Source organism: Nerophis lumbriciformis, linkage group LG25 (assembly GCF_033978685.3).
Source record: "Nerophis lumbriciformis linkage group LG25, RoL_Nlum_v2.1, whole genome shotgun sequence".
NCBI classification, from domain to species: Eukaryota; Metazoa; Chordata; class Actinopteri; order Syngnathiformes; family Syngnathidae; genus Nerophis; species Nerophis lumbriciformis.
In genome coordinates this window covers 8,794,040-8,807,500 of record NC_084572.2, presented here as the reverse complement: position 1 = coordinate 8,807,500, position 13,461 = coordinate 8,794,040, and the positions used below count along the sequence as shown (strand labels likewise).

The 13,461-nt window shown below is 37.4% G+C and overlaps 1 protein-coding gene across 1 annotated transcript in view; it reads right to left on the bottom strand.

Moving 5' to 3' along the window:
* plxnc1 (plexin C1) overlaps positions 1–13,461 on the bottom strand; it is a 63,781-nt gene that overhangs the window by 9,758 nt on the left and 40,562 nt on the right. The window contains exons 17-21 of the mRNA XM_061983634.2: positions 9,337–9,440; positions 4,108–4,149; positions 3,919–4,043; positions 3,650–3,848; positions 1,036–1,182 (exon numbers count right to left, since the gene is read on the bottom strand). Coding sequence (XP_061839618.1) covers positions 1,036–1,182; positions 3,650–3,848; positions 3,919–4,043; positions 4,108–4,149; positions 9,337–9,440 — 617 coding nt within the window. The remainder of the gene's footprint in view (positions 1–1,035; positions 1,183–3,649; positions 3,849–3,918; positions 4,044–4,107; positions 4,150–9,336; positions 9,441–13,461) is intronic.

The window sequence follows — 13,461 nt, the reverse complement described above, 5'->3', positions numbered from 1 at the left end:
CTATTATGTTAGATCCACTATGGACTGGACTCTCACACTATTATGTTAGATCCACTATGGACTGGACTCTCACTATTATGTTAGATCCACTATGGACTGGACTCTCACACTATTATGTTAGATCCACTATGGACTGGACTCTCACACTATTATGTTAGATCCACTATGGACTGGACTCTCACACTATTATGTTAGATCCACTATGGACTGGACTCTCACACTATTATGTTAGATCCACTATGGACTGGACTCTCACACTATTATGTTAGATCCACTATGGACTGGACTCTCACACTATTATGTTAGATCCACTATAGAGGCAAAAGCCGAGCACAGGAGGAAAATGGAAGACCACCTTCAGAGCAACAACACCAAGGAGGTATGGAAATGAACACAACACATGACCAACTTCAGACCCAGTAACCCTTCGGCTGACGGCGCCGCCTCTGGAGCGGGGGAGTTAAACAGCTTCGAGAGAAAGAGACCTGCGGCCATCACAACACCCCCACTTAACACCCACAGCAGCCGTACCCTTACACTGGAGGAGCATGAGGTGAGGCGCACGCTGTGGGCGGTGAATCCGAGGAAGGCTACGGGGTCCCGGGACAGGTACTGAGGGACTGTGCAGACCAGCTGGCTGGGGTATTTACTAAGATCTTCACCCAGTCCCTCTCTCAGGCCGTCATCTCATCATGCCTGAAGACCTCCACAATAATCCCGGTGCCGAAGAAGAACTCCATCAGCTGCCTGAATGACTACCGTCCAGTTGCACTTACACCTGTAGCCATGAAGTGCTCCGAGAAGCTGGTACGGACCCAGGTCACCTCAGTCCTCCCTCCCAAGCTCCACCCACTTTTAGCTCAAACACTTGCATGTCATACAAGAGACAAAGTTGAAGTATTGTAATAAATAAATATACACTTAATGATTGGTATGATGGATGATCAGCACCAAAGACAACATCTCCATCAAACACGACGTGTGTCAATGTTTTCATGCTAAACCCTGAGTCCAGAGACCGAGGTTGTTTCCTACCAGTGGGCTGAAGTCTTGCGCCTGCCACAGCAGCCAGTCCTCACTGAGCGTGTAGAGCGCCTTCTCCGTCACACGGTCCACCGGCCCTCGTGACATCTGCTGCGTGAGGGCGCTCACCAGCAGGAAGAGGTGCTGGCCGACGCTCTCCTGCGCACACACACACACACACACACACACACACACACACACACACACACACACACACACACACACACACACACACACACACACACACACACACACACACACACACACACACACACACACACACACACACACACAAGGAGTGAGAGCAGGGAGGAGCACCAGTGTGGGCAGCGCCAACAGAGACTGGAAAGTGAAGCGCCAAGAAAAGTTGGAACTGAAAGCTTCACTTCCTTACTTGTGTTGGAGCAACAATAACTACTTAAATAACTTAACTGGTACTTATTATCTAACAACAATACCCACTTTAATAATAACTTTACTGATACTTGTTCAAACAACAATAATCACTTGAATAATAACTTTACTGATATTTATTATTTAAACAATAACCACTTTAATAATAACTTTACTGATACTTGTTTAAACAACAATAACCACTTTAATAACTTTACTGATACTTGTTTAAACAACAATAACCACTTCAATAACCTAACTGGTACTCATTATTTAAACAACAATAACCACTTTAATAATAACTTTACTGATACATATTATTTAAACAACAATAACCACTTTAATAATAACTTTACTGATACTTATTTAAACAACAATAACCACTTTAATAATAACTTTACTGGTACTTATTTAAACAATAACCACTTTAATAATAACTTTACTGATACTTATTCACACAACAATAACCACTTTAATAATAACTTTACTGATACTTATTTAAACAACAATAACCACTTTATTAACTTTACTGGTACTTATTTAAACAACAATAACCACTTTAATAATAACTTTACGGGTACTTATTTAAACAATAACCACTTTAGTAATAACTTTGCTGATACATATTATTTAAACAACAATAACCACTTTAATAATAACTTTACTGATACTTATTTAAACAACAATAACCACTTTAATAACTTAACTGGTACTTATTTAAAGAACAATAACTATTTTAATAACTTTACTGATACTTATTTAAACAACAATAACCACTTTAATAACTTAACTGGTACTTATTTGAACAACAATAACCACTTTAATAACTTAAGTGGTACTTATTTAAACAACAATAACCACTTTAATAACTTTATTGATAATTATTTAAACAACAATAACCACTTTAATAACTTTACTGATACTTATTTAAACAACAATAACCACTTTAATAACTTAACTGATACTTATTTAAACAACAATAACCACTTTATTAACTTTACTGGTACTTATTTAAACAACAATAACCACTTTAATAATAACTTTACGGGTACTTATTTAAACAATAACCACTTTAGTAATAACTTTGCTGATACATATTATTTAAACAACAATAACCACTTCAATAATAACTTGACTGATACTTATTTTAACAACAATAACCACTTTAATAACTTAACTGGTACTTATTTAAAGAACAATAACTATTTTAATAACTTTACTGATACTTATTTAAACAACAATAACCACTTTAATAACTTAACTGGTACTTATTTGAACAACAATAACCACTTTAATAACTTAAGTGGTACTTATTTAAACAACAATAACCACTTTAATAACTTTATTGATACTTATTTAAACAACAATAACCACTTTAATAACTTTACTGATACTTATTTAAACAACAATAACCACTTTAATAACTTAACTGATACTTAAACCACTTTAATAACTTTGATAATTATTGTTTAAACAACAATAACAACTGTATTAACTTGACTGATACTTAAACAACAATAACCACTTTAATAACTTTGATCATTATTGTTTAAACAACAATAACCACTTTATTAACTTTACTGATACTTAAACAACAATAACCACTTTAGTAACTTAACTGATACTTAAACCACTTTAATAACGTTGATAATTATTGTTTAAACAACAATAACAACTGTATTAAATTGACTGGTACTTATTTAAACAATAACCACTTTAATAATAACTTGACTGATACTTATTTAAACAACAATAACCACTTTAATAACTTTACTGATACTTATTTATACAACAATAAGTCTTTTATTAACTTTATTGATACTTATTTAAACAATAACCACTTTAATAACTTTATTGAGACAGTATATGCATGTGTGTATGTGTATATATACATACATATACTGTATATGTATATATATTTTTATTAAGTGACTAGTCAACAATAAACAAATTCTATGTTATACTGGAGGTGGACTAATAATTGCAGCCTATAACGTAGTTTGGTTTGTTGTCACTCAAACTCAATGTATGACGGCTGCTTTTTTCTAAACGGAAAAAGTTTTCCTCTGGTTGTGTGTGTAAATAAAATTGAGCTCTCACTGATTGGTGGCCTACTCTTGAGTGGTCTTACATCATAAAAGTGTCATAATATTGTGCCTCATTGAAAATATTCAAGGACACATTGTAGCTTCAGTGGGAGAGTGAGGAGAAAGATGAGAAAACAGCAACACACCCTCAAGAAGCCGTAGAGGCAGACGGACATCCAGTTGGTAAGAAGTTTCTCCACCGTGCACTCGGTGCGCCGCAGCAACATTTTAGGCTGAGCGCTGCTGTTTTTCTGCATCAAGTCTTTCAGCAGAGCCTCCATCACTTCCGTCAGGTACGACAAGTTGCTGTGCAGCGCCACGGTCAGGAGGGACGCCAATGCACACCTGGAGCAGGTGGAAGGGAGAGGAGGCGGGTCAAGGAGTGTTTGAACGCAGCGGAGGACGGAACACTAACTTGTCTTTAATGGTGAAACTCTTCTGCTCCTCCACGGCGTGCACCATGGATGTAAGGAAGTGCTGGTCCTGGATCAGTTTGGACAGGCCCTGGCAGCACTCGTCCAGATGCACCTTCACGGTCACCTGAGCCGCAGTCAGGTAGCGTGAGTCGCACTGCGCACGTCACACAGTTAGCATCTTTCCTTACCTGACTCACGTCGGCCATACACGATGCCATCAGAGCTTCATTCTATAAAAACATTAAAATGATTACCCCATTGAACCGGTACTTTTTAAAGGCGGTATAGTACCGAATATGATTCATTAGTATTGCGGTACTATACCGTACAACCCTAATACATATACATACATAATATATATACATACATACACACATATATACATACATATATACATACATGCATATACTATATTGTCAAAAGTATTTGGCCACCTGCCTTGACTCACATATGACCTTGAAGTGCCATCCCATTCCTAACCCATAGGCATCAATATGATGTGGGTCCAACTTTTGCAGCTATTATGGCTTCAACTCTTCTGGGAAGGGCTGTCCACAAGGTTGCGGAGTGTATTTATAGGAATTTTCAACCATTCTTCCAAAAACGCATTGGTGAGAATGTTGGTGGAGAAGGCCTGGCTCTCAGTCTCCGTTCTAATTCATCCCAAAAGGGTTCTATCGGGTTCAGGTCAGGACTCTGTGCAGGCCAGTCAAGTTCATCCACACCAGACTCTTGTCATCCATGTCTTTATGGACCTTGCCTTGTGCACTGGTGCACAGTCATGTTGGAAGAGGAAGGGGCCCGCTCCAAACTGTTCCCACAAGGGTTGGGAGCATGGAATTGTCCAAAATTAATTGATTAACGTGGACCCCGACTTGTTGAAAAACGTATTGGGGTGTTACCATTTAGTGGTCAATTGTACGGAATATGTACTGTACTGTGCAATCTACTAATAAAAGTTTCAATCAATCAATCAATGTTTTGGTATCCTGGAGCATTCAGTTTCTTTCACTGGAACTAAGGGGCCAAGCCAACAACCCCACACCATAATTCCTCCTCCACCAAATTTCACACTCGGCCCAATGCAGTCCGAAATGTAGCGTTCTCCTGGCAACCAATCAGATAACCAGATGGAAAAGTGTGACTCATCAGTCCAGAGAAGGCATCTCCACTGCTCTAGAGTCCAGTGGCGACGTGCTTTACACCACTGCATCCCACGCTTTGCATTGGACTTGGTGATGTATGGCTTAGATGCAGCTGCTCGGCCATGGTAACCCATTCCATGAAGTTCTCTGCGTACTGTACGTGGGCCAATTGGAGGGCTGACCCCTCTCTGTCAGTTTATGTGGCCTACCACTTGGTAGCTGAGTTGTTGTTGATCCCAAATTCTTCCATTTTCTTATAATAAAGCCCACAGTTGACTTTGGAATATTTAGGAACGAGGACATTTTCACGACTGGATTTGTTGCACAGGTGGCATCCTATGACAGTTCCATGCTGGAAATCACTGAGAGCGGCCCATTCTTACACACATGTTTGTAGCAACAGTCTTCATGCCTAAGTGCTTGTTTTTATACACCTGTGATTAGGACACCTGATTCTCATCAATTGGATGGGTGGCCAAATACTTTTGGCAATATAGTGTATGTAGCGATGTGCTCAGCATCCAATTTCGCTTCAAAACAATATATATATATATATCAAACAAATCATTTTGATTTGTATAAAAAAAAACGGCACAAATTGTTCTGTTGCCTTTTGTTTTGTAGGTTAAAGTGTTCTGTGCTCCTGAGTTGCTGATCAATTTGAATATATTGTTATTGAGTTTATTGATTTTTATATTTCAGCATCCAATGATTCAAGGGTGTCAAAAATGTTTTATTGTTTAAATAAAGATGACATATTTTTTTGTTACAGTTACAATGTTAATAACGTTATTCTTTTTTTGTAGGTTGATCTACTTTCGTTTTTGTTTTCTCTATGAAAGGGGAACATTATCACAATTTCAGAATGGTTAAAACCATTAAAAATCAGTTCCCAGTGGCTTATTATATTTTTCGAAGTTTTTTTCAAAATTTTACCCATCACACAATATCCCTAAAAAAAGCTTCAAAGTGCCTGATTCTAACCATCGTTATATACACCCGTCCATTTTCCTGTGACGTCACATAGTGAAGCCAACACAAACAAACATGGCGGAAAGAACAGCAAGCTATAGCGACATTAGCTCGGATTCAGACTCGGATTTCAGCGGCTTAAGCGATTCAACAGATTACGCATGTATTGAAACGGATGGTTGTAGTGTGGAGGCAGGTAGCGAAAACGAAATTGAAGAAGAAACTGAAGCTATTGAGCCATATCGGTTTGAACCGTATGCAAGCGAAACCGACGAAAACGACACGACAGCCAGCGACACGGGAGAAAGCGAGGACGAATTCGGCGATCGCCTTCTAACCAACGATTGGTATGTGTTTGTTTGGCATTAAAGGAAACTAACAACTATGAACTAGGTTTACAGCATATGAAATACATTTGGCAACAACATGCACTTTGAGAGTGCAGACAGCCCAATTTTCATCAATTAATATATTCTGTAGACATACCCTCATCCGTGCTCTTTTCCTGAAAGCTGATCTGTCCAGTTTTGGAGTTGATGTCAGCAGGCCAGGGAAGCTAGGGTCGATATTCTTCTCTTGATCATCTTCAGTGGCATAAGGGACGGTGTGAGCCAAGACATCCAGGGGGTTTAGCTCGCTCGTCTGCGGGAACAAACTGCCGCCATTGCTTGCCGTGCTACCGAGGTCCTTTGTCCCTGAATTGCTCACACACTCCGGCAGATTCAATGGGGGTCTGGCGGCAGATTTCTTTGACTTTATCGTTGGAAATGCATCTGCTTTGAGTGTCGCAGGATATCCACACATTCTTGCCATCTCTGTCGTAGCATAGCTTTCGTCGGTAAAGTGTGCGGAACAAACGTCCAATTTCTTGCCACTTTCGCATCTTTGGGCCACTGGTGCAACTTGAATCCGTCCCTGTTCGTGTTGTTACACCCTCCGACAACACACCGACGAGGCATGATGTCTCCAAGAAACGGAAAACAGTCGAAAAAACGGAAAATAACAGAGCTGATTTGACTCTGTGTTTGAGAAAATGGCGGATTGCTTCCCGATGTGACGTCACGTTGTGACGCTCCGAGAGCGAATATTAGAAAGGCGTTTAATTCGCCAAAATTCACCCATTCAGAGTTCGGAAATCGGTTAAAAAAATATATGGTCTTTTTCCTGCAACATCAAGGTATATATTGACGCTTACATAGGTCTGCTGATAATGTTCCCCTTTAATAATGGTTGAGGTTACAATGTTATGCAGAGGTGTACCGTATTTTTCGGACTATAAGTAGCAGTTTTTTTTCATAGTTTGGCCGGGGGTGCGACTTATACTCAGGAGCGACTTATGTGTGAAATGATTAACACATTAGCGTAAAAAAAATCAAATAATATTATTGATCTCATTCACGTAAGAGACTAGACGTATAAGATTTCATGGGATTTAGCGATTAGATTGTTTGGTAAACGTATAGCATGTTCTATATGTTATAGTTATTTGAATGACTCTTACCATAATATGTTACGTTAACATACCAGTTGGTTATTTATGCCTCATATAACGTACACTTATTCAGCCTGTTGTTCACTATTCTTGATTTATTTTAAATTGCCTTTCAAATGTCTATTCTTATCAAATACATTTCCCCCAAAAATGCGACTTATACTCCAGTGCGACTTATATATGTTTTTTTCCTTCTTTATTATGCATTTTCAGCCGGTGCGACTTATACTCCGAAAAATACGGTATGTGTGACTGCCATCTACTGGTCACACTTATCATTACACCATGTACCAAATAAAATTGCTTCGATGTCAGTAAGCACAACCAAAGTTATTCCTTACATTAGGCGCACCGGGTTATAAGGCACACAGTCGATTTTTGAGAAAATTAAAGGATTTTAAGTTCACCTAATAGTCCGGAAAATGCGCTATATAAAAACTGAGGCTCCTTTAAATGTTCTTGTCAGAATAATTGTATCTAAGTTATCACAAAACTTTGTGTTTCAATGAGTTCCTGGCGAGCAGACAAAAGCTGTCTTTGATCTTACCGAGCAAAAAGCTTGTAAAACTCCACTGTGTAGGATGGGAAGCGACATGACGGTGTCCGTTTCTTTGATGTATTGTAATCCACAGGAAGATTTTGTCTTGACCCGAGATCTACAAAGCGGAGAGGAAGCAGGACTTGACTCCCCTCCAAGCACCTTTTCTCTGAACTGTTTTGTGACCAAAGGCAGCGTCTGTTTACGACCCCCCTTCCTTTAGATCAGTGGTTCTTAACCTTGTTGGAGGTACCGAACCCTACCAGTTTCATATGCGCATTCACCGAACCCTTCTTTAGTGAAAAATAAAATGTTTTTTTTTTTCCAAATTCAAGACAAAGTTATATATTTTTGGTAACACTTTAGTATGGAGAACATATTCTAAGTAACAAAGACTTAATTTAGGGTTAGAGGGTTAGGGTTATAAGAAGGCCATGCCGAATAAGGCATTAATAAGTACTGCGGAGGTGTACTGTATTTTTCGGACTATAAGTCGCAGTTTTTTTCATAGTTTGGCCGGGGGTGCGACTTATACTCAGGAGCGACTAATGTGTGAAATGATTAACACATTAGCGTAAAATATCAAATAATATTATTTATCTCATTCACGTAAGAGACTAGACGTATAAGATTTCATGGGATTTAGCGATTAGATTGTTTGGTAAACGTATAGCTTGTTCTATATGTTATAGTTATATGAATGACTCTTACCATAATATGTTACGTTAACATACCAGTTGGTTATTTATGCTTCATATAACGTACACTTATTCAGCCTGTTGTTCACTATTCTTTATTTATTTTAAATTGCCTTTCAAATGTCTATTCTTGGTGTTGGCTTTTATCAAATACATTTCCCCCAAAAATGCGACTTACATGTTTTTTTCCTTCTTTATTGTGCATTTTCGGCCGGTGCGACTTACATGACTTATTGCAAAATGCTGTCTGCTGGGTTGAGTATGCATTAATATGTTTGTATCCTACTTTGGTTGGCTTCTAAATGACACTTAGGGTGCAGCATTGAAGGCAAAGCAAAGAGCATTCAGAACTGATAAATACAAAAGAGAAATGTAATGGTGTCATACAAAAGAACCATCTCCCTGCTCTACTCACATCCTCTGTGTGTGGGTGTGTGTGTGTGTGTGTATTTGTTTGTGTGTGTGAGAGAGTTGACAGAGTGACGTACACACTATTTTTGTGTATAAAAAAACCCCTTACAGCCCTAATCATAAAGCTTTTTGGGACTGTTGTGTTGCCAGCTTCAAGTTACCTCAGGAAAGAAGATTCTGGATGCAAAATGCTTGTAGTCAAGGAACGGAATGGTGCCGACGTTTTCCATTAGGTCCGCCTTTTCCGTCTGCAGATCCACAAAACCTGTTGAGTGAGTGATTGTTGAGTGCACGCAAACTTTCGACTAGTACTGTGTATGTACTAGGGTTGTACTAGTATAGTATCGCGGTACTAATGTATCACAAACGGTACTATACTCTGTGTGAAAAGTACCGGTTCCTCATTTTTTTTTAACGGTCATGACGGCGCGTCATTACGTCATGACATTGCTGGTTTTACGAGCAGAGGAGCATGTTCGGCAGCGCACACACACAGAGTACTTACAAGCAGACACAGTGTGTAGACAGAAAAGGGAGAATGGACGCATTTTGGTGTAAAAAGTAAAGATAAAGGTGAAGTTATAACACTGAAACACCCTCAGGAAGAAATGCTTTAAGACATGGCTAGCTAGTTAGCGGCTAACATCCATCCACAGTGTTTTAGCTACTTCTAAATCACTAATCCTTGTCTCCATGGCGACAAATAAAGTAAGTTTCTTACATGTAACATTATCACTGGAGGAGGAGGAGCTAAACATGCTTCACTACACACCGTAGGAGCATACAATAGCTCACCGGCGTCACAATGTAAACAAATGCCATGGGTGGATCTACACCTGACATCCACTGTAATGATACCAAGTACAAGAGAGTATCTAGTTTTAAAATGTATATTATGTTTATAAAGTCAGGAAATACGTCCCTGGGCACATGAGGACTTTGAATATGACCAATGTATGATCCTGTAACTACTTGGTATCGGATCGATACCTAAATGTGTGGTATCATCCAAAAGAAGAGAAGAATAAGTGATTATTACATTTTAACAGAAGTGTCGATAGAACATGTTGAAATGGAAAATAACCACATATACACAGTAAATGAACAAGTAGATTAATAATCAATTTTATACAGTTTGTCCCTCATAATGTGTACAAAATAATAGGTGTATAAATGACACAATATTTTACTGCATACGACTAATTAGGAGTCTTTGTTTGTTTACTTACTACTAAAAGACAAGTTGTCTAGTATGTTCAACATTTTATTTAAGGACTAAATTACAATAATAAACATATGTTTCATGTACACTAACATTTTTTGTTCAAATAAAGACAATAATTACATTTTTTGTGGTCCCCTTTGTTTAGAAAAGTATCAAAATACATTTTGGTACCGGTACCAAAATATTGGTATCGGGACAACCCAAGTGTGTAAGTAAGTACTAGGTAGATATACATATACTATTTTTACTGCCTATATTAGGGGTGTCCAAGGTTTGGCTTGGGGGTCACTTGCTGGCCCACAGCTCAGTTTTTAACAGTGCGTGTCACATTCCAAAAATGCTATTACAAAAAAACCCCACAAACAAGTGGAATAAAAGAACAAAAAGGTAAAATGTAACAAAAACAAGTTGCAATGTTGACTCTAATAACACAAAAGCTGCCTTGCAAGCTGTTTTTTTCCTTCTTTAAAACTGTCATTGATCAGAAAATAATAATGAATCAAATTCATTGTTATGAATTATTGTCACATTCAAGGCTCCAGTTACTTCACATCAAATATTCCACTTTAAACATTTTTTCGGGGGGAAAATATTGCATAATTATTTTGTGTGTTTTCTTTGACAAAAAGGTCATGAAACAAACAAAAAAATAATAACAATGTATAATCAATGCATAGATCTGAATTTGATTTAGAGATTTATATGTTGAAAATAATAAAAAATAAAAAATAGTATAACTTATTTTCACACTTTATGATGCACTTTGAGATCCCCAAAAATTGCTCGAAAAAAATAATGAATCAATACTAATATTGTTATGAATTATTGACCTATTTAAGGCTCCAATTACGTCACATCAAATATTCCACTTCAAAACATTATTTTGGGGGAAATATTGTGATGAAATGTTGTGTTTCTTTCACAAAATGGCGTGTGAACAGTATTATTTTTTTAAACTTTATATAAACAGACCTGAAGTTGAGGGAGCGATTTAAGAGTTAAATAATAATACAAATAAATATAACTTATTTCTAACATTTTTGTGACTGAGACACTTCCGGGACCAAACTTGAGGTGAGCACTAAAGGTTAAAAAGTCCAGTTGGGATGGATTGAATGTCCTGATATTCATGTATTATCATTAGAGATGTCCGATAATATCGGACTGCTGATATTATCGGCCGATAAATGCTTTAAAATGTAATATCAGAAATTCCCGAATTTCAGTGCCCCTCCCGAAAATCTCCCTGGGCAACCATTCTCCCGAATTTCTCCCGATTTCCACCCAGACAACAATAATGGAGGCACGCCTCCAATATTGTTGCACTGCCTTTGCGTGCCGGCCCAGTCACATAATATCTACGGCTTTTCACACACACAAGTGAATGCAAGGCATACTTGGTCAACAGCCATACAGGTCACTCTGAGGGTGGCCGTACAAACAACTTTAACACTGTCACAAATATGCGCCACACTGTGAACCCACACCAAACAAGAATGACAAACACATTTCGGGAGAACATCCGCACCGTAACACAACATAAACACAACAGAACAAATACCCAGAACCCCTTGCAGCACTAACTCTTCCGGGACGCTACAATATACACCCCCCGCTACCCCCAGACCTCCCAACCCTGCCCACCTCAACCTCCTCATGCTCTCTCAGGGAGAGCATGTCCCAAATTCCAAGCTGCTGTTTTGAGGCATGTTAAAAAAAATAATGCACTTTGTGACTTCAATAATAAATATGGCAGTGCCATGTTGGCATTTTTTTCCATAACTTGAGTTGATTTATTTTGGAAAACCTTGTTACATTGTTTAATGCATCCAAAGGGGCATCACAACAAAATTAGACATAATAATGTGTTAATTCCACGACTGTATATATCGGTATCGCTTGATATCGTCGGAATCGGTAATTAAGAGTTGGACAATATCGGAATATCGGATATCGCCAAAAATGCCATTATCGGACATCTCTAATTATCATATTGCTTCAATTTCTCACTTTTTTGTGTCATAATTACCACAGTCAGCTGATTTAAACAACAACAAAAACGCTGAGCCAGAATTTTAACGGTCCCGATTAGGAACCGGTACCAAAAAATACCCAGTAAATTAATTATAATAATAAACCTTTACTGCTCTTCTAGCATTTATTTGTAAATATTCGCTGGCTTGGATTTTGTCTCTTTTTATCTCATTTTCAATGTATTAATACTATATTATTATTCTCTCTATTGTTTTTATTCTGTTGTTTATCCAACTGTTTTTTGTTGAAGCGTAAATGCAACACAATATTGTTCTGCAAATGACAAAGAATCTGAAGTGCGTTCATGATGAGAAACCGGTCTTACATTCTGATTCTCCCGGAACCGTCCCAACTTGTAGTCCTTTATTCCTATTTTTGATGCTCAGTCCGGCCGACCGGAAGAATTAGTTTCCACACTGCAAAAAGTGAAATCTAAGCATACTTGCCAACCTTGAGACCTCTGATTTCGGGAGGTGGGGGCGTGGTTGGGGGCGTAGTTAATAGGGGAGGAGTATATTGACAGCTAGAATTCACCAAGTCAAGCATTCCATACATACATACATACATATATATATATATATATATATATATATATATATATATATATATATATATATATATATATATATACACATCCTGAAAATATGCAAACAAAACTGTGTTTAGATAATTGATACTTCAAACTTGCATAAATAAATATTAAGGAATATAACATAACTTGGCTTCTGAGAGCTTCAAAATGTAATGAATAAAATGCTAAAGTTGTTGATAAACAAGCAATATTTTTAATAATTAGATATGGTCATTTTAAATGAATTACTATGATCATTTAAAATTAATTATTTCAAACATGTTTATTTTAATGTATAATTCTATGGCTGGATGTAATAAGAAGTCAGAAAAAATACAAATAAAAATACAATTAATTTTGATGTTTTCAGCAAAAAATAGTAAAAATGTATTTATTTATCTTTTTTTTAAATTAATAAATATATTTAATTGTAGGTAAGATAAACATAATAATACA